We start from the raw sequence: 21,165 nt of genomic DNA, 5'->3' as shown, positions 1-21,165 counted from the left end.
ATGTCTGACTCCGAAGGCAACTGATAATTGTCAGACCAGCTCTGGCCCCCTCTCTGCCTCCAACACAGAGCCCTCATCAGAGCCTTCCCCAGACTCCAGGAGTGGCCCATGTTCCTCCCCAACCTCCTTACTGTTTGAATTTGCTGCCAGCTCTGCTGGTCACTGGCAACAATAGGATGGCATAAACCCACCCACTATTTCCACTACCGGTTCGGCCGAACCAGTCTGAACTGACTGAATACCATCTCTGGTGACAACCGCAAAATAAAACCATCAAAAAACAGTTTCCTTGAGCCAGGTGAATATTTACACCCCTAACTAACCCCGCTATAAAATCTGAAACCTAAAAAAGCTGTTTTCCACCACCAAATAGGTCAAGCTTTCTCCATCTCAGTGGAAAAGAAAAGGTTTCTTTGTTTGAACATCTGGAACTAATGGGAAATAAAGCCTCTGGACAAATGCAGTATTTTTTTTGTTTTTCGTTGTTTCATCCAAGGAAAAGCTGTTTAAATATTCTGAGCCCTCACCTTTCTTCCCATTTCCTGCACCGAGATGTTTAGCTGGTGGGATGAACTTCAAGGACACCACTATATCGCCTTTGTACTGAGAAGAAGGAGGAGGAAGAGGAGAAGAAGAAGAAGCTTCTCTGAGGTTCTAAAAGAGAAAAAGGCCAATGCCACAGATTACCGTATTTTTCGGAGTATAAGACGTTCCAAAGTATAAGACGCACCTAGTGGGGAGGAAAACCTAGCCGGTCAATGCCGACTGGCAACTACGCGGAGGAGAGCCTTCTCGGTGGCAGCTCCGACCCTATGGAATGATCTCCCCGTGGAGATTCGTACCCTCACCACCCTCCAGACTTTCCGCACAGCCCTTAAAATCTGGCTATCCCGTCAGGCCTGGGGCTAAAGACTGTAACCCACCCGAATGGTATGAATGTTGTGCTTTTAATTATGTACTGTTTTACGTGTTAAATGTTTGTCCCCCCCCCCCTTTGAGTTGTAAGCCGCCCTGAGTCCCCCCAGGGAAAAGGGCGGCAAATAAATAAACTCTCAATCTCAATCTCAAAACAAAGGGAAAAAATCTGCTTCTGCCTCCCAGCAATTTACCTCCTTGCAACAAACAGCAAACAGTACAGATGATATATACTATTTGTAGTGTTACATTTCAGAGTAAACTTGTACAGATGCTGTTAAAATTGATGTGCTTTATGGAAGTATAGTTATGCTATTTAAAAGAAGATACAATAGCATTGGGCCTCTTCAGATCAAGCATTTATTTTAAAAAGCTTTTTCATTTTGTTAAGCTGTCTAGAACAATAATAAAGCAGTCTTTAAAAAACAAGTCTAATAATTTGAACATTCTATAGGCATTTAAGGTTATTGACTTACCTTCTTGCATCAAACAGCCTGATTAGCACAAGAAAAAATATCTGCTTCTGCCTCCCAGCAATTTGCCTCGTTTGAGCAAACAGCAAGTTTCACTCTCAGTTTAAGTGCGCTTCCTGATCATCAGCTGTTTCTGGCTGCAGGAATTGCTATAGCCTATTGCAGCCTCCGCAAGCCCCATTTTCCCCATTTGGTGCAAGGAGATAATTCCTGGGAGGCAGAGGCCAAAGGGGGGGGGATAGTGCGTGGGTGGGGTTACATTCAGTGTATAAGACGCGCCCAAATTTTCATCCTCTTTTGGGGGGGGGGGAGGTGCGTGTTATACTCCAAAAAATATGGTAATCGCGCCGAGAGCAATTCCTGAATGCGAGGTTGTTGCAACCAATGTAGCACTAGGAGGATTTACTCCTGAAAGGAAAGTGTGACACAGGGCAGGGGGAATTACAGGTAATCCTTGACTTACAACAATTCATTTAGTGACTGTTCAAAGTTATGACGGCACTGAAAAAAGTGACTTATGAGCCTTTTTCACAATTGTGACTGTTGCAGCATCTCCATGGTCACATAATCAAAATTCAGATGCTTGGCAAGTGACTCATATTTATGACGGTTGCAATGTCCCGGGGTCATGTGAACAGGCATTTGCCACTTTCCGAAGAGCAACACCAATGCCAGATTTGTTTAACAACCATGTTACTAACTGAAGAATTGGAATGATTCCCTTAACAACTGGAACTAGAAAAGTAGTAAAATAGGGACAAAACTCACTTTAAAAATGTCTCACTTAACAACATAAACATTGCGCTCCCTTTTGGCCATTGAGGCAAGGACTATCGGTATTCAGAAGTGGAACTAAATGGGAGATGAGGTGGAGGGAACGTTATAAGGAATTGCAAAGGAGCTTAAATGCTGAGTTTTTAAAAAAAAATGCAAGGAAGGAATTAGTCAGAATATAAATATTGAATTTAGAAACTGAAGGAAGGAATTATCCAGAATATAGATGCAATGAATTCTGCTTCTACAGGGCCAACAACCATCATTGGCAGAGTGACCTACGCAAACCAAACATACAGAAAATGTCTAAGACAGAACAAAGCCCAATTCATATATATATATATATATATATGTGTATGTGTATGTGTATGTGTATGTGTATGTGTGTATGTGTATGTGTATGTGTATGTGTATGTGTATGTGTATATGTATATGTATATGTATATGTGTATATGTATATATGTGTGTATGTGTGTGTGTGTGTATGTGTTTTATTTGTGTTTATTTGTGTATATATATATACACATACATACATACACACACACACACACATATATATATACATATATATACATACATATACATATACATACATACATACATACATACATACATACATACATACATACATATATATATATATATATATATATATATATATATATATATAGTGTCACAACCCTGGTATGCCCCAATTATGGGAGGAAGCTAATTGCTTCCATTCTCTGTCCATCGGCTCGTCACAAGACAGAAGACACATCCAGACAGAAAGCCCAATATTTTACTGTTGCCTTTGTTACATTTTGTGTTGTATTTGTGCTGTGTGTGAGTGTGTGTGTGTGCGCGCGCACACACATACATACATAGATACATACATGTATATAGAGAAAAATGATAAAGCAACACGTAGACTTAAAGCCAGAAATATTCTTGTTAGGTATAATACCTGAAATTTATAATAAAGGGAATACATATTTAACGTTGCATGTACTGACAGCAGCGAGAATTGTATTTGCACAATATTGGAAAAATGAAGATAAAATATCTTCTGCAGATGAAAATATAATCAGAAAAATATTAGACTGTACGGAGATGAATAGGCTAACACTGAAAATAAAAGGAAGAAACAGAATATTTTGAAACCTGGGACTTATTTGATCAGTGGCTTAGGTAAAAAGGGTAGAAGTTAGAAGACAAAAGAATATTGTTATGTAAAAGTAAATGATGAAAGATTATTACTACACATAAGTGAATATTATTATCATTATCACTATTATTAGTAGCACGACTATTGTTTTGGAAAAGTGAATGGACTCAGACAATACACTGTTGACTAAGCACTTTTGTATCATAATGGAAAAAATGTATAAATATTTTTTTAAAAATGGGGAAGAATCCAGAAACAGTCATAGCGGAACTTCAACCAACTTTAAATTATTAGTCCCCTACACAGTAGGAGACTAGTAACCCAAGGGGCTAATGTCTCAGTGGGGTTGGATACATAAACTCCATGCTCACGTTATCCTAAAACATAGATGTGTTAACTAAACCACATTTTACTAAGCTACAAACTACCCATTACAAACAGGAGTAACCAGGTTAGTACAGTGAATCAAGCAACTGTCCAATATAGATTGCAATGACTGTTTGTTGGACAGAGGCCCACAGAAATAAACAAAGATTATACTGAATGCTTCTAGTAACACCAGAGGTCTGAGACAGGATTATTCCCCTGCTGTTATTTGCTACTTTTCAACCAAATATAATCCCTTTTCCCGCGTGTGTGTTTGCATTATATAGCTTAGGTGATAACTCTTATCTCCCTGGAGATTTTCATTATAGCCCAAGCAAAGAAGGGAAGAAAGGAAATAATTGACTTTAAAGCGCATTGGAGCAATTCGAAAGTTTTTTTAAGGCCCCAAAATTTCTCGTCTGCATTTAGAATCATAGTTCAAAACTGCTAAAGCCTTGTCATTCTGTCTCCGCACTGACAAAACTGGTTTGGCTGCAAAAGGCTCATACCTAAACCATCCGAAAAACAAGCCGAAGCATTATTCAAACCGGTCTTTCACGTCCAATTATTCAAACGACCGGACAGAAGTGGGTACTTTCAGATGAACAGTAATTTCGCCAAATACAGTACCTACGTATACGATTACCGTAAAAAGAGCTTCCTCACTTAACCAAACTAGTTGTACCCACCCTAGTCACCCAGAAGATGACTTTACCAATGCTTATTTAAGCAGAAAGAAGAAGAAATATCAGTTCCCCGTCCTTTCCTTAACATCTATGCCACATTCTCTGTGTCACCTAATGTACTTTTAAAAAGATACTCACAGTTGCTAACAAATTCAGTGGGAGGCTAATAGGCAAAAATGATTTTATTGTTTGTTTTTAACTTGTGTTTTTAGCTTATATGTAGCTGTAAGCCACCCAGAGTTATCCTAGAATCCTAGCTGGAATTGGGTATGTCTAGTTTAATGAAAAGGAGGACTGGGAGAATGACACCGGTAGCAATGTTCCAATATCTCAGGGGTGCCACAAAGAAGAGGGGATCAAGCTATTTTTCAAAGCACCTGAGGGCAGGACAAGAAGCAATGGGTGGAAACTGATCAAGGAGAGAAGCAACTTAGAACTAAGGAGACCTTTCCTGACAGTTAGAACAATTAATCAGTGGAACAATTTGCCTCCAGAAGTTGTGAATGCTCCAACACTGGAAGATTTTAAGAAGTTGGATAACCATTTGTCTGAAGTGGTGTAGGGTTTCCTGCCTAAGCAGGGGGTTGGATTAGAAGACCTCCAAGGTCCCTTCCAACTCTGTTATTCTATTCCACTCTAGTCCAGTCCAGTCCAGTCCATTCCTGTCCCGTCCAGTCCATTCCCTTTCCCATTTTCTATGATGGGCAGCCAATAAATTTTATAAATAAATTAATTTTGTAGATAAATAAATAAAACACCAGTCTTCACCATTCACCATTAGCTCCGAGAACCAGGTGATGGCTGTTTATAACTGTGTCCACAAATCCAGAAAGAAAGAAAAAGGGACATCTTGGAGAGACAAAAAATATGCTAAGGAAACTCCGACGTTTGTCTAGTGGGAAACTCTGGCACTGGCCATGCCTCTCATGGCTGCCATTTTGTGAGAGCACCAGGCATACCTTCTCAAAATCCCAAACATGCCTCCAAAAAGTTGCTAAAGGCTACTAACATTGTTGTTGGTCATGGGTTGTTGTTTTTTTAACATCTAGAGAGTTAGGGACTCTGAAAATCCATGGCATAAATATCTTCCAGGAACACTCCCAAGATCTACATTTGAGTATTTGAGTATTTGAAATTTATTTATAGGCCGCCCTTTTCCCTGGGGGGACTCAGGGCGGCTTACATTACTTTGACAGCAAAAGAGACACAACTTGACTGACCTTTCCATGTAGGGGAAGACACTCTTCCAACTGGCTGTCGAAGTTCCAGGCATCCATAGGGATATCCACCTCTCCCAAGAAGTAATTCCTTCCAAAGCGGTCATAATGCCAAACAGAGAACTGTAAAGTCCTGGTCAACAGAAGAGACTTCTGGATCTCATACTGTGGCAAGATGAAACAAAAGAAGAGTTTTCAGCAGCAGTGAATGAGCCGTAATGGCGCAGTGGTTAAGAGTGCAGTACTGCAGGCTACTTCTGCCAATCACCGGCTGCCAGCAGTTTGACAGATCGAATCTCACCAGGTTCAAGGTTGACTCAGCCTTCCATCTTTCCGAGGTGGGTAAAATGAGGACCCGGATTGTTGGGGGCAAGAGGCCGACTCTATAAACCACTTAGAGAGGGCTGTAAAAGCACTATGAAGCGATATATGTCTAAGTGATATAGCTCCCTCCCTCCCAGTGGTTAGAATGCAGTATTGCAGGCTAATTCTGCCCACTGCCAGCAGTTCGATCCTGATTAGCTCAAGATTGATTCAGCCTTCCACCCTTCCAAGGTGGGTAAAGTGAGGACCTAGATTGTTGGGGGCCATAGGCTGACTCTATAAACCACTTAGAGAGAGCTGTAAAGCGATGTGTAAGTCTAACTGCTAAGCATCTCAAAACCGTGAGCCTCCTTTTGAAAGCTGGACAAAATACTGACTTGGAAACAAGCTTGTCTTCTTCACAAGGCAAATGACATGTATCCCTGAATACATCCTGTCCTCTAGATAGTGGACCAAGGGCACCTTAACCCAACACTTTGGGTCTCACAGTGATCAACCAGATGCCTCTGGAGTTCTTGCTGGATTACCAAATCTCGGCATCCCAAGCCACTGACTAGTTAAAGGTGATGGGTTTTGCAGTCCATGGGTTCTGCACTCCGTTCATAGATTATACTAAGCCAGAGTTTGTTTTAAGAATGATTGGTTTGGCAAAATGTTATCAACTGAGATTATGCATCGTGCTGAGCAATACACAAGGCACGCTGGTGGTTTGTTAACTATTGATCCATGGAATACATTAAATCAAAACCAAACGAACCAACACTTTGTGTGACTCCGGTCCCAGATTTTCACCAATGGACCTAAATACTGCTACAATCCCTGTATCAGCACATACAGTGCTGGGAAAATCTTCCCCTTCCTCTACAGCCAGAAAGCCAGAGGCTTGGCACAATTCCGTGTAGTCCATGGGGGCAACACAAAGCACATGTTAGACAATCCCATAATGGTATATTTTGTTACACATACTTCAACTATGACTAACCATAACCCAATATTTTCCCACACACTGACAATCCTTCCATCTCCTAAGTCCTAAGACTTAAGAGTCCATCTGGTTCTTCATTATAGCAATAGTAATAGCAGTTAGACTTATATACCGCTTCATAGGGCTTTCAGCCCTCTCTAAGCGGTTTACAGAGTCGGCATATTGCCCCCAACAACAATCCGGGTCCTCATTTTACCCACCTCGGAAGGATGGAAGGCTGAGTCAACCCTGAGCCGGTGAGATTTGAACAGCCGAACTGCAGAACTGCAGTCAGCTGAAGTAGCCTGCAGTGCTGCATTTAACCACTGCGCCACCTCGGCTCTTTCTAGATGCAAAACTATAACAGAGAAACTGAGAGGAGAGGAGAACAGGGAGGGGAGAGGAGAGAAGAGAAGAGGAGAACAGGGGAGAGGAGAGGAGAAAAGGGAGGGGACAGGAAGGGGAGGGAGAGAAGAGAGAGGGAAGAAAGGAGAGGAGAGCAGAAAAGATAAGAGAAGGGAGGAGAGGAGAGGAGAAGAGGAAAGGGAAGGGAAGAGAGGTGGGGAGGGGAGAGGGTCTAACACTCACATACACACAAACACATACACACATGGACATACACAAACACACAAACCTTTAGCAATTCATTGTAAAGAGGATTGACGGTGTTACGTTTGATGGTAGTTTTTCGCTTGCTTTGACGAGATTTGTCTGGCAAAAGGTATGTCTTCACGTATCTGCAAGGAGAAAAAGATTCATATCTGGTCTAATATCTCCCAGTCATTTGTTTGTTTGTTTATTATTTTTTAAATTTATATGCAGCCCATCTCACCGTCACACAAACTCTGGGTAGCTTACCAACCGAATAAAACAATCTTGCCAAAGATTAAAACAGTAAAAACAATCACTATAACCTGAATGTAAAATTAATGAAGAAACAGCTAAGACAACAGGGGGATACCACAGAATGTAGGGGGGTGGGGTCATGTCTTCAATCCAATAACACCCCCCCCCCCAGGGTGATACATTTTCATTTGGAGCCCAGGCCAACTGGCAGAGCCACGTTTTAAGGTTCATTTTGCTGCAATATTGTGTAACATGTTGCCCTGGTTCTCATAAGCCATGGCTCGATGAATACATCACAGTCAGTTACATTCATCTATCATAGGTAGATAGCATGTAGAGAGAGTTTGGATTAGAAACACAGCTGGTTCTCACGGTATAAGAAGCACCTACTGGGATGACCTGTGGCACAGCACAGAGATGACACAGACAGCTGGCAGTTCAAACCATCCCTTTATTGCTCCAAATTTCCCCAAACGCTCCCACGGTTCTGGAAAGTCCCAGAGCAGAGTGATAACAACCCCACACACAAACACACACAACTCAAACAGCCTCTGGCTGCAAATTGTCCAGCCCAGCACTGTGTACACCAAGACTGCACAGCAATAAATTCAGCAGGGCAACAAGAAAGCGAAGGATCCAGTTAATTAGCTTAGAAAGCCATAAAGAATGCAACAACACTTCAGGAATTCAGTATTTGTTCCCAACAAAGGCCTCTCCCCTACAGTGTCTCCTGAAGTCTCATTCCCCAGGTGTGCCTGGTGAAGATGGGCGGGGCACTCTCCTCCCAAGGAGCGTGCTCAGTCTGCGCAGTTCTTGCCAGGGGTGGGTTCCGGCTGCTGCTACTGCCAGTTTGCTCAGGGAGGCGCCACGCGTGTGTGCTTGAATGCACAATTTTCACGCATGCGCAGTACTAAAAAAAAATACTTCTGCACCTGCGCAGAAGCCAAAAACGAGAGAACCGGTTTGGGGCCGTGGCAGGCCTGGGTCGCTGCCGGTTCCAGTGACCCAGGCTGCCAAGTTACTACCTATTCGGCCGAACCGGTCCCAACTGGTAAGAACCCACCTCTGGTTTTCGCCTTCTCTCTACTCTCTGTGCTCTCGGATCAGGAGGGGGTGGTCCTTGCTCCTCGCCTTAGCTCTGTCTCTCATGTTTATTCTGCCCGTTTCTCTCTGTCTACAAGCTGTCCTTAATCCTGAAAGGCCTTGGCCTAACTGGCCCCACCCTTCCTCATTTTCCTCCAAAGCCAACAAAGCCGCCCCCTCAATCTCTGTCGGCTCAGGTTCCAGATCATCTTCCCTCACAGATTCATGACATCTACAATCCAGAGTAGCACATTGTCCAAACTTGGCTGAAAGCTGGGCCTAAAAGCCAATTCTGGAGATGATCACACCTGGTCTTGTAGCTTCTCTGAAAGGTAAACAAAGCCCGTCCCAGAAACCCCCCCCCCATCCATTGCAACCCCTTGCCCAACGTACGGGCTGGACCGCTTCTTGGCTTCGTCAGCATATGCCAGATGGCGGCATTCCTTCACATGGATAAAAAAGGCCTGCGTTTTTTCTTCGTAGCTCAAGGAGAAAGCGATCTCCCCCGTGACGCTGATGTTGCCAAAGTCACCTGCCCCGCTGTAAATGCTGACCATGCTTCCCAAAGTGCTCTAAGAAAATCAGGAGGGGGGGGGGGAATGGAAGTAACAAAATTTTATAGTTTAACAGTCCCTGCATAATTTTCATCCTCAGCCTCATTGGTCAGCTGTTTGACTCCGCCCTTGTTCCCGTCTCTGCCATTTTAAATCCACCCTGAGGCAATCAGGATTGAAACCCCAACCAGTGATCGGAGATAAGACGGCATTGAAATCTAACATATAGATCAAGGGTGAGGAACTCAAGGCCCGGGGGCCGGATCTGGCCCACAGAGTGCTTAGATCTGGCCCGCGGGGATGCCCAAGAAACAGCAAAAGATCGGCCCGTGGTGCCTCTGCCAGCAAAAACAGAGCTCAGAAAGGCCTCTCTCCCATCCTAGGCTCCATTTTCAGCTGTGATGGCCTCCTGCCGCCTTCTGCCAGGGAAAACAGAGCTCAAGGGGCCATCGATTTTCCCTGGGAGAAGGTGGCAGGAGGCTATCGTAATTGAAAATGGAGTTCTGCAGCCCGTTTTTGCTAGCAGAGTACTTGGGCCACCAGAGACACCCCCGGGACGAGGGACGTCAAGCTGGCTACGCCCACCTCATCCCGGAGGTCAAACACAACCCTGATACGGCCCTCAATGAAATTGAGTTTGACACCCCGATATAGATCAGGGTTTCCCAAACGTGGCAACATTAAGATGCATGGACTTCAATTCCCAGAATTCCCCAGGCGACCATGCTGGCTGATGGTAATTCCTGGGAGTTGAAAATGCTGCATCTTAACAGATCCAAGGTTGGGAAACCCTGAGTTAAAATGTCATTAGTAGCTCACTCCTGCCCCTACTACCCCTAGTTCACCCACGTGGGTTTCCTCCATTGAACCAGGCAGAAAATCAGGAGCACGAATTTGCTCTCTTCTCTAGAGTCCATGACGCAAATTATTAGTAGAGAAACTCACCAAAGATGTACCACTGCGTATGCTATTTCGGCCTGCCCTTCTCCGGTGAATTTCAACTAAGCTATCTATGTCTTCTTCCTCCTCCTCCTAGGAAAAGACATATATGCACAATATAGGTATCTCTGCAATAGCTAGAGGAACTCTAAGCATGCTCTGTCTTTCCTCCAAACAACAAATCTTGTGGACCCATCAAAGATTCAAGGCTACTGTCTTCACAAGTTATTTTGTGGCTTCCATCTCACACCAAACCATGATTCACAAACAAGAAAGGCTGCCTTCCCAGATTTTGATGGGCCTTGATATGGCTTGCTTAATTTTGCTATTCTGTTATTCAGCTTCAGACCTAAGCGTTAGGTATGGCTAGGTCAGAGGTCAGCAACCCACAGCTCTGGAGCCGCATGTGGCTTTTTCATCCCCCTGCTGCAGCTCCCTGTCGCCAGTCGGCTCCACAATTGATAGGGCTTTCGGTTAGGGCAGGCAGAGGAAAAAGGATGCCATGCTAGGAGGAGACTCCTAGTCTTGGTTGGCTCCAGAATTGAGTGGGGGGCTTCCGGTTAGGACCTCTGTGGCTCTTTAAGGTTCCCGACCCGTGGGCTAGGTCATGATGCCTTGTTTTTATTTTGATGTTAATGCCTTATTTTACTGTAACTGAGTTGGAAGTCAATGCTTCTTTCTCTCTTTTATTTCTTATCTTTCCTCACTTCTTTTTTCCTCCCACTCTGCTTTTCTATTTATTTTGTATTTTCTATTTGATAGTAATTATAATTCAATAAAAATGTTGATTGAGTATAATGCCTTATTTAATCATTGGACAGGTTTTTTAAAAAGCTAATCGTGGAGTAAACGCAGTCACTGCTGAGTTCTTTCTTGGGATTAAGCCATGGTTTGTTCTAATTACAAATGGTTAGGCTCTAAATCAGACTTCCTTTGTTTCCTTTCAGAGGTATGGATTTTAACTCCCAGAATTCCCTGACAAGAATTCCTTGATCCATGTGGTCCTTGTTAAGGATTCTAGATCATAAACTCCGCACAACTGAAGAAAATAAATTCAAAGATCCTTGAGGGCGGAGCTGACTTCCCGACGATACAACGTGCGATCTTGGAGCTCCAAGATCGCCGTCTATATCTCTGCCGCTGGACAGTCCCTTTGGACCTAAACCGTCCCGTAGAGACGGTGATAGAGAAGGGCACATCCTGCTGATCCCAGAGACATGGCAAAGTCCCTGATAGATCCAGGAGAAGCTTTTTTTTCCGGCCACAGAGAAGCAGCCATTGAAGCTGCTGAAAGTTGGGACAGTTCCAGAACGGAAGAAAAGCGGGAGAGAAAGTGTGTTGAATTGGTGAGATAAATTTTATTATTAGAGAAGAGAACATCCAAAAATATCAAAAGTATAGTTAAAATCGAAAACAGGTTAAGCGGCAAGATTAAACCTGAGTCAAACTTAGTGTGTTATCTTTCTTTAATTTTTTTTTAATGGATGGAACTTTTACAAATACTTTTTACTTTTTAAACTGGACTGGTTTTTATTTTTTTCTTCTATTTTTCTTGTTTTAATACTTATTAAGACTTTCTCTCCTTTTCTCTTTTCAACGCTCTATTGGTTTTTTTTCTAAGACCTTTTCTCCTTAAGTTTGGAATATAAAGAGGGGAGGAAAAGCAGAGGAAAAGAAGTAATACTGCCACTTAGAGGCTTGGAAACATTGTTTTTCTTGTTTTCTTTGAACATTTAATCTACATTTCAAGGTTTCTGAGCTTGTTTATTGAAAATAATAGCAGGAAGAGCACGGACTGTTTATACAGGAGCTCCTCTGGGGTACTATCAGTAGCTGGATTGGAGTGAAAAGAAAGCCTTGACTTGAAAAGAATACAGTGAACTTGTTTGGAATTTAATAAAAAAGCTTTGAATGATATAGTGGCAGTGTTTACTATCTGGAGGAATGGCGTAACATGAAAAAGAAAAGGAAGTAACATTACAAATGATTATGCAATTAATTCAAAAAATACAAGTAAGGCCAGACAGCATTGAAAAGAAAATGAAAAATATTGAACAAAGAACAGAAAAAATAGATTAAAAAATGAGAATATTTACCAAATGATGATGAAATTTGAGGATAGAGTTCAAAAAATTGAAGAAAAAGATGAACAAAGAGACAAGAAAATTGGTGATATTGACAGCAGATTGAGTGTGGTTGGAAAAGACAGGAGTGGAATATTGAAATGGGAGATTGACAAATTGGAACTTTACCTCAGACTCCAAAACATAGAAGAAAAAGGAGAAAATTTGGCAGAAGTAATGAGATAAATTTTGGCAGAAGTATCGGTGATAAGGGATAGTTGATGGAAGGGAAGTTGATGGAAGGAACAGATGGAGGGTTTCAAGTCTTTATAAGATATGCAATGAAAAACAAGTTGCCAAGAGAAGTCCATACAAGATCTACCAAGAAAGCAATTAAAACACAAATAATACAAATGGCAAGAGATATAAGATTGCACTATTGGAAGGATACAGGATGATGTAATGAAATGCTAATTTAAACGAATTTAAGTTTAGTTAAATTTAGAATATTACACATAAAATGAAGTAACAATAGTTATAGTCAAATAAAGAATTAACAATAATAATGCACACACACACACAACACACACACACACACATACACACACATATATATATATATATGTATGTATGTATGTATGTATGTATGTATGTATGTATATATCATTGATAATATGAAATTTTATATAAATTGTAAGTGAGGACTATGGAGAGGATGCTCAAAAGTTTTGTAACCAAAGATTAAAAAATTTATATAGAATATAATATAAAGATGTAATATTATTGGATGATTTTAGGATGATGAAATGCCAGGAGGAAGTTATTCATAAAATAATGGGATGTACTGAAATGAGTAAATTGACATTTGAAATTAGAGAACAAGAAGATAAACAATTTTATAAGACATGGGATCTATTTTATCAATGGTTAGATAAAAACATGGAAATGAAAGATGCTAGGGAATGTTATCAATACAAGAATAATAGAATGATACTGAATATAACTTAAAGATATAATATTATTGGATACACTGAAGATGATGTAATGAATTGTTATGATATAAATGAACCCAAAATTTAGTATATCTCATTTAAAATGAAGGAATAATAGTGTTAGCCAAACAAATGAGGTATAATGATAATAATGTAGTATAATGATAATAATGTATACAAACATATTCGATTTGATATTATGTGATTTATATAAATTGCAAGTGATGACTATGGAAAGGATGCACAAAAACCTTGTAACCAATCAACACACTGTTTGTAATGGAAGATGGTTTTATGTTTTATGTCTTGTTTGTCTGTCTTAAAAATTTTGTTTTTTAAAAAAAACAAAATTCAAAGATCCTTTCCACACAATCTGATTCCCCAGCAAAAATGACTAGATGTTTTTAAGCCTATAAACCACAGGGAGGCTTCCTACAATGTGTGAACGTAGCCCAGTACTAAGGGCACATTTTCCTCAGGTATGTCCTCACAATTTTGAAATGTTTTCTCTTTTGAAACTTACCGCTTCAACATTGAGACCTGGGACTGACTTGCTTCTGTCTCCCAGAACTCCACTTTCATTGACCACATCCTCTGGCCGGAGATCAATTACAGACTTTGTGTATTCTGTAGAAAATAAGCTAAGATGTCACAGAAATCACACATTTTAGTTTCACTGAGTTAGGAAGGACATATGCTAGGCCTCAAAACCAGCTCTCTTATTTACAATGATGGTATCCTACCCTTTCTATTTATTCACCCTATTTACTAAGACTGTATTACTATTATTCTTCTATCCTTCCTATTACCTATCTCCTTTCTACTTATGACTATAACCTTGTTGCTTGTATCTTTACAATTTCTATTGTTTTATTTGTTTCCTAGTATGATTGGATTGCTTATTTAGTAACCTATGACTATCACTAAGTGTTGTATCTCATGATTCTTGATGGATGTATTTTTATGCACACTGAGAGCTTATGCACTGAAGACAAATTATTTGTGTCCAATTGCACTTGGCCAATAAAGAATTCTTCCTCCTCCTCCTCCTCCTCCTCCTCCTCCTCCCTCATTTAGTATCATATGACTATCACTAAGTGCTGTATCTTATGATTCATGATGAATGTATTTATTGATTACTATTATCATGATTTATCACTTATATCTTTTATGTATACCGAGAGCTTATGCACCAAAGACAAATTCCTTATCTTCGATGCATAAGAGTTGCTAAGAGTTGTGAGTCCAACACCAACATCTGGAGATCATTAAGTTGGAGAAGGCTGGTTTACACAGGTTCTCCCACCCAATGTTCACTACAAAACCCTGGAAGGTAGGGCTGGATGTGGAAAAAACAACTGACCCAAAACCAACAATGAAAACCGATGGCTGGGTCAAGAGCTGAAAACACACGTTTGGAAGCCTAAAAGCCCAACTCTTTAACCTCCCCAACAGTCCTTTCGACCTTACCTGACGGCCTCTGAATCCTCCTTGTATTTTTTTTGAACAAGACTTCATTTTCATCGGCTGAAACTGCGCTCTGAGTCCCCCCAAGGGCTTCCTAAGGAATAAACCAACTTGTGTCAGGTTCAAATAACCAGGAAGACTCGCTGAGTTCAAAGGACTGAAGAAGAGTCTATCAATGCCACCTGTACACAAGAATCTGATTGGTGGTCTAAGCTAAATTGGTGCTTGTTAAGGGTCAAAGGAATTCATTGGGGGGGGAGGGGGCTGGACTGAGGTCTCCTGTGGGAACCCAATGACTCCAAACTGGTGACATGTTTAACCTTGCCTTTCAGCTCAAGCTGCTGTTCTCCTACAACTGGATGTGATAGGAGAAGAAGCTGGGTCATTACCATCGTATATCACAAATTGAAATGCAAAACAAATCTATTGCCCAGAGACACATTCAACTTTTAACAAGTGTAGCTGCCGTCTATTGAGTCCCAGCTACTGCCTAATTGCTCTTATTGTACTCAAAAGCATGTTCCAAGCAACATATTCCAATATTCAGATAAAGGTTCCCCCCCCCAGACATACGTGCTAGTCATTCCCGACTCTAGGGGGCGGTCCTCATCTGTTTCAAAGCCGAAGAGCCAGCGCTGTCCGAAGACGTCTCCGTGGTCATGTGGCCAGCATGTCTAAATGCTGAAGGCACACGGAACGCTGTTACCTTCCCACCAAAGGTGGTTCCTATTTTTCTACTCATACTTTTATGTGCTTTCGAACTGCTGGGTTGGCAGAAGCTGGGACAAGTAACGGGAGCTCACTCCGTTACGCAGCGCTAGGGATTCAAACCGGCAAACTGCCAACCTTTCTGATCGACAAGCTCAGCATCTCAGCCACTGAGCCACCACGTCCCATCATATTCAGATACAGCGTCTTGGAAGAAGAGATTTCTGACTTCCCCAGCACACATCCATACACTTTCTCTCTCCACATTAGACCCCCAGAAAGGGCTCTTCAGGCATCAGTAAACCTACACTTTCTGAATCGGAGTGGGGGGTCTCCTTAAAGCCAGCAGGAAGGGTTAGGCTGGCGACCTTGCACCCCGGTGGGCTGAGAGTGTTCATCTTCTCTTGCCGAGGGCTGCAAAAACAACAACAAGGGAAAAAACAAAACCAAAGATCATAGGATGAAATCTCTTAGATCCAGCCAAGAGGTCCGTCTGACTCAGCTTCTTTGGGAGACCAGATGTTTCCAAGCAGAACATCAGATGTGTGTCCTCATTCTATCTTGGACATGAAGGATCTACTTTTGGTTTCTTGCCTATGATTTGTCTCCTCAACATGATATGATCCCAGGACATTGATTAGAAACAACACCAGACATGAAGATGCAAGATCAAAAAGCTAACAACACAACAGGGAAACAACAGAACTTTAACAAGTAACTACTTGAGGACATACAGAGAAGAAAATCACTAGGTCTTCCTTTTCAGCTAACAAAGCTGTCTAGATTTGCTTAAATTTGCATAATTAAAGCATCACGTAGTTGAGCATGATGCATTAATCTAGTCACATATGGCTATTATTTATGGAGCACACTAACCAAGGTTTTATTTGTGGTTGATCTCATGGCCACTGCAGTAATTTCACCCATCGTGTTCAAGACTAAACCATGGCTTCCAAACTCATTGGATGGGATCAAATAAAATTTGAAAGTCTCCAGGCTTGATTTGTGAGTTTCCAAGATGCTAAGCCACAAGCAAATCCTACAATGGTTTAACGCGGTGTGTGAATCCAACTGCAGTGCAATTATGTTCACACAAAGCTATGATTTACTGAACAACGCACAAAGTCACGGGTTTACACAATATCTTAAACGACAAGCCCAGATTACTAAGCCACCAGTAATCGCACTACTTTATCTTAGTGGCTAGTTTGAACATAGTTATCTATGTCAGGAGGCAATTATGAGTATAAAGACTTTCTGTCTGTCCCATGCCCTTGCTAATCAAATCTTCCATGTACCCCTCAAAAGATTTAACTGACAAGATCTTGGAGGTCTTTCTCACCTAGATCGAGTAGAAGTGGGACCAGAGGCTGGGCGCGAGCCATCCAAGCTCATATTCTCAGTCGATTCTGTGTCACTTTTGGGATCCCGTAGCTCAGAGGAATCAGAGATCAAGCTGAAAGAGAACGTTGATTAGATCAGCAGCAAAAAGAATCCAGGTCATTGTGACCCAAGTTTACAATCTCTGGGCAACTTTATCAGTCAGAGAGCAGAGAACCCATGCTGCTGAGCTATCCCCACCCCCCAGATCTCTTCCTATTAGCTGGGGCAGCTGGAAGCTGTTCTTCAACATCTGGAGAGAATTTAGGTTGGAGATGGCCGATTTGTAAACTCTTTGATTTTCTTCCGACATCACCTGTTTGATAAAGTACAAGAGTATAAGATCTATTGTGATCTTCACCATTATTCCTAGAGTATTGGACTAGAAGACCTCCATGGTCCCTTCCAACTCCATTATTTTAGAGAATTATTTCTACAGCATCCTCCCAAAGGTGCTTTTTTAGGAGGCAACTGGACTTTGTTTTTGTTTTTTTCCTTTTGAAGATGTTTTGTTTCTCATCCGCACTACTCAGGTGATCCTGAGGACACAGATAAACCTCCAAGTGCTTCAAGGACCCTCTAAAAGGATGCAAATTACCAGCCGTCTGCATGAAATATAAATCCTTCCGTTCTCCACTATCCTGTCAGACCTGAACAAGCTTCTCAGATGAGAAGTGAAACATCTTCAAAAGGAAAAAAAAATCAAGAAAGTCCAGTTGCCTCCTGAAAAAAGCACCTTTGGGACATCCATGACCTGGTGTCTCCAACCTTGGCAACTTTTAAGACTTGTGGACTTCAACTCCCAGAATTGAAGTCTGGGAGTTAAAGTCCACAAGTCTTAAAGCTGCCAAGGCTGAGCTGGATGATAGTGAATCTCTACAGACTATTTCTACAGCATGATTTTCCAGCAACCTCTTATTATGGGTTGATACAACTAGGTTGAATTTCCAAACTTTTTGTTGTGACTCCCCAATTCCATCCATATAACTCGTCATATTCATTCAATCTTCCCAGGCAATTCGAGGTGTGGGTTTTCTGTCAATCCAGGAAAGCACGATTCGAATTCCCACAATTAACCCTGGTTCTGAAGATACTAAATCTGCTTCCTGCAGCCATAGCTTAGCTCTCCAGCAGATGGGCTGGCAGTGGCACAGGCCTGCTGAACGCTTTCGTTTCATGCATTTGGAGCATGGGTGTAAGAAATGATGGGTCTCACCACAGCCCCGAGGCAGGGAGGAAGAATCACCTGTGTTCCTTGCGTTGCTGCTGCGGGCTTTTCCGCGGTGCTTCCAAGCTACTTTTGGGGTCTTTGCATTGAGCTTTCTGAAGAAGCACTTGGCTTGTTGTCTCTCTTTTGCTAGCTAAATGACCAGAGAAAAAGAGGTGTCAACATAAAGCACAGCCACCACGCAGCGTAAATCCTTATTTAAATATGGGGTAATGTTGTGGCCCAGCAGGAGCCATTGGAGCTGCCGATAGCGAGGACCCCTATGAGTCTGCTATGGAAAATGTGGAGGACCCTGGGCAGGGTTCAGACTCAGAGCAGGGACCAGAGAGTCTGGTTGGCTACCAGGAGGCGCCTGAGGCATGGAGCAGTGGGGAAGATCAAAGGGACTTTGTCCCTGACGCCAGGCAACAGAGGGCGGAGAAACAGAGGCAGCAGTTACGGAGACAGACTCATAAGAGATAATCAAGCCCAGGTGGTTGTGGCTTGGCCCCTCCCAAGGGAGTATATAAGAAGAGATTTTGGGAGGAGTCCTTTTGCAGGACACAACCGTTTGTAATAATCTGGAGAACTCCTTGTCTGGTCTGCCTTGTGTTCCCGTGTCTGTTGGGAGTCTGGGTTGCTGCCAACGTCTTGCCAGTGAGTCGTGCCTGGGCTTTCAGACGACAGGATTATAATTGCTGTGAATAAAGAGTGGCAAACAGCTAAGCCTGTGTCTGCGTTCATTACCGGACAGAGGGGGGGCAGAACAGGGTAATGTCAGGTCTGCCATCGTATCGCTTCAACCTGCTTTGCTGGTATCCTGCCATAAACGCAGGGAGGGAGGAGAATGGGGATGTAGGGAGGAGGGTTGACAGCATGATAGGAACCAGAGGTGCCAAGTTAGAACAGGCCAACGGATCCAAGCACACGAGCATGAGAATGGGATGAAAAAGTCCACCAAAGAGGCGTCAAGCCTTAGGACTCTTATCAAAGAACCTAATTTGGATATTATTGGATAATTACAAACTGACCAAGGAGGAGGGGCCTGGAAGAAGGGGAAAAAGCAGGGTTTATGCCAGAATAGTCAGATCCGGTTTTGCTTATGCTGTAACTACTTGGTTTTAGTAAAAGTATGCCTTTCGCTTCAATTGGAGTTGAGGGTCTCTCTTTCCTAAGTGTCAAAGCTGAGACAAGCCTGACAGTGCTGATTAAGCAAAACTAGCCGGGTTCCCACATTGCACTAAGCCTCTAATCCCAGTTTCCAAACTGTAATTGACTCTATTCGTGCAAGACACTAAGCCAACCATGAAGAAACCATGTCTGACTCTGTCCACAGAGGATGCAACGCTCCAAACCTCCCCACAATTTGAACACAACTGTGTTATGGAAATAAGGAAGTTAATATCAGTTCCCCCCTCTCCATTTTCACTCCCTCTGCATTTGGCAACCTTGTACGGTTACACACCTACAGCCCTGCTTACATTATGCTAGGCTACTGTTTGTTTCATTATGGGTTTACGGAATGAATCATACTTGTCTTCTCGTTTCTGGAAACCCGGTCAAAGCAAAGCAAAATAAATATCCTGTTTCCCTGGAGGAGCAAACCCAGAGCAGCCCCATTGGACAACTGGTTTACTCCTTACATTGTTTAGAACTTTGAACTTGCAGGTTTCAAAGGGCTCAGATTCCCCCGCAAGACGGGGGTAAAAATGTTCGGTAGGGAGGGACATACGGATGGAATGGGACAACTTGCTGCGGTCCACTCAGCCTGGCCAGCTTGGTGCAGCCAACTCAGTGTGGGAGAACTTGCCATGGCCAACTCAGCATAGGACAACTCTCCGCGGGACAACTCAATGATTCAAGTATTTAAAATAATGAAACGTTTATTTTATTTTTTTGCCATTCAGATTTCATTCTGTCCCTCCTTTTGCACCCTTCCTTTAATGAGTCTATCCCACCGTTTCTTTGATATTAAAGGAACGCTTGTCCCACGGCGAATGGGCTGTGACTAGTGGTCTTTCAGTGAGTTGGCCATGCCGAGATGTCCTAGACCCACCTAAGGAGGCCATCGATGATGTGAACAAGGAAGAAGAGATGGTCTTGCCTGGGAAGATTCTAATGGGATCAAAATGATAATTGCCAGAAAGGAAATGGGACTAATATTGAGACGAGCGTTTCTCAAACTCGGTCGTCTTAAGACATCTGGATTCCGGCTGAGAAATTTGAGGAGTTGGAAGTCTACATTCTTTAAAGTTGCCAATGGTTGAGAACCCCTGGCCTAGATAGTAAATGCTGAAAGACAAGATTGCATTCAGATTGAATCCAGTTGACAACATCCTGATCTCCACTTGGAAAATCATCTCAGGGCATTGAAGGAATTGGCAGGGGAAAATTATAACTACTTAGCCTTGGGAACTGGTGAACATTTAATCTAATTAAAAACCAGAGACAGAAGTTGCCTTCCGACAGAGATGCCCCACCCTGTGGTTTGCGCCGAAGAGACATTCGGATGATGTCACTGCCCAGTCGAGGAGCAAAGCGATGCATTCTTTGGTCATAGAACCAGTCTCCAGTGGCCTTCTTCAGCTCCCTGCAGATGGGAAAGCAGGGAAGAGAACAGCAATCACTCCTGAGGACATGAATCTCTACTCCCATCCCAAAGTCCTTTAAGTATGAATGCACATTAGGTGAAATGAACCATGCTGGCTGGGGAATTCTGGGAGTTCACACGTCTTAACATTGGCCATGGTTGGATAGACCTAGGTGTGTACAGAATCCCAAGGTATATACAACCTGTTGTGGCCTGTTGGCTGCCGGCCCCTCCAGCAGCTGAATCAGAGGAGGAGGAGGCGTGGGAGTCAGGGTTAGCATCAAGGCAACCTGAGAGCTCCGAGGGGGAAGAGTGAGTGGAGCTGTCAGAGAGAGAAACAGGGGGAGCCTAGGCCATCCGTCAGCCCTCAGATGGAAAGTCAACAGCCCCCAGCTCTGGAGATGCCTGATGAGAAAGAGGAGGAAACAACTGGGTCCAGTGCCTGACATGGGGATGCGCAGAAGGCAGAG

General features: G+C 42.7%; 1 protein-coding gene across 2 annotated transcripts in view; it reads right to left on the bottom strand.

Moving 5' to 3' along the window:
* The window catches only part of SYTL4 (synaptotagmin like 4), a 35,346-nt gene that overhangs the window by 3,700 nt on the left and 10,481 nt on the right, over nucleotides 1-21,165 (bottom strand). For both annotated transcript variants that reach the window (XM_032227595.1, XM_032227596.1), the window contains 11 exons: nucleotides 20,586-20,695; nucleotides 18,145-18,259; nucleotides 16,861-16,974; nucleotides 15,827-15,932; nucleotides 14,814-14,904; nucleotides 13,867-13,970; nucleotides 10,295-10,381; nucleotides 9,189-9,367; nucleotides 7,501-7,603; nucleotides 5,582-5,743; nucleotides 528-654 (listed from right to left, as the gene is read on the bottom strand). In XM_032227595.1, the coding sequence (XP_032083486.1) occupies nucleotides 528-654; nucleotides 5,582-5,743; nucleotides 7,501-7,603; nucleotides 9,189-9,367; nucleotides 10,295-10,381; nucleotides 13,867-13,970; nucleotides 14,814-14,904; nucleotides 15,827-15,932; nucleotides 16,861-16,974; nucleotides 18,145-18,259; nucleotides 20,586-20,695 (1,298 nt within the window). The remainder of the gene's footprint in view (nucleotides 1-527; nucleotides 655-5,581; nucleotides 5,744-7,500; nucleotides 7,604-9,188; nucleotides 9,368-10,294; nucleotides 10,382-13,866; nucleotides 13,971-14,813; nucleotides 14,905-15,826; nucleotides 15,933-16,860; nucleotides 16,975-18,144; nucleotides 18,260-20,585; nucleotides 20,696-21,165) is intronic.

Source organism: Thamnophis elegans, chromosome 12 (genome assembly GCF_009769535.1).
Source record: "Thamnophis elegans isolate rThaEle1 chromosome 12, rThaEle1.pri, whole genome shotgun sequence".
NCBI lineage: Eukaryota > Metazoa > Chordata > Lepidosauria > Squamata > Colubridae > Thamnophis > Thamnophis elegans.
The sequence above is the reverse complement of the archived record's forward strand: the minus strand, read 5'-3'. Positions and strand labels throughout refer to the sequence as shown.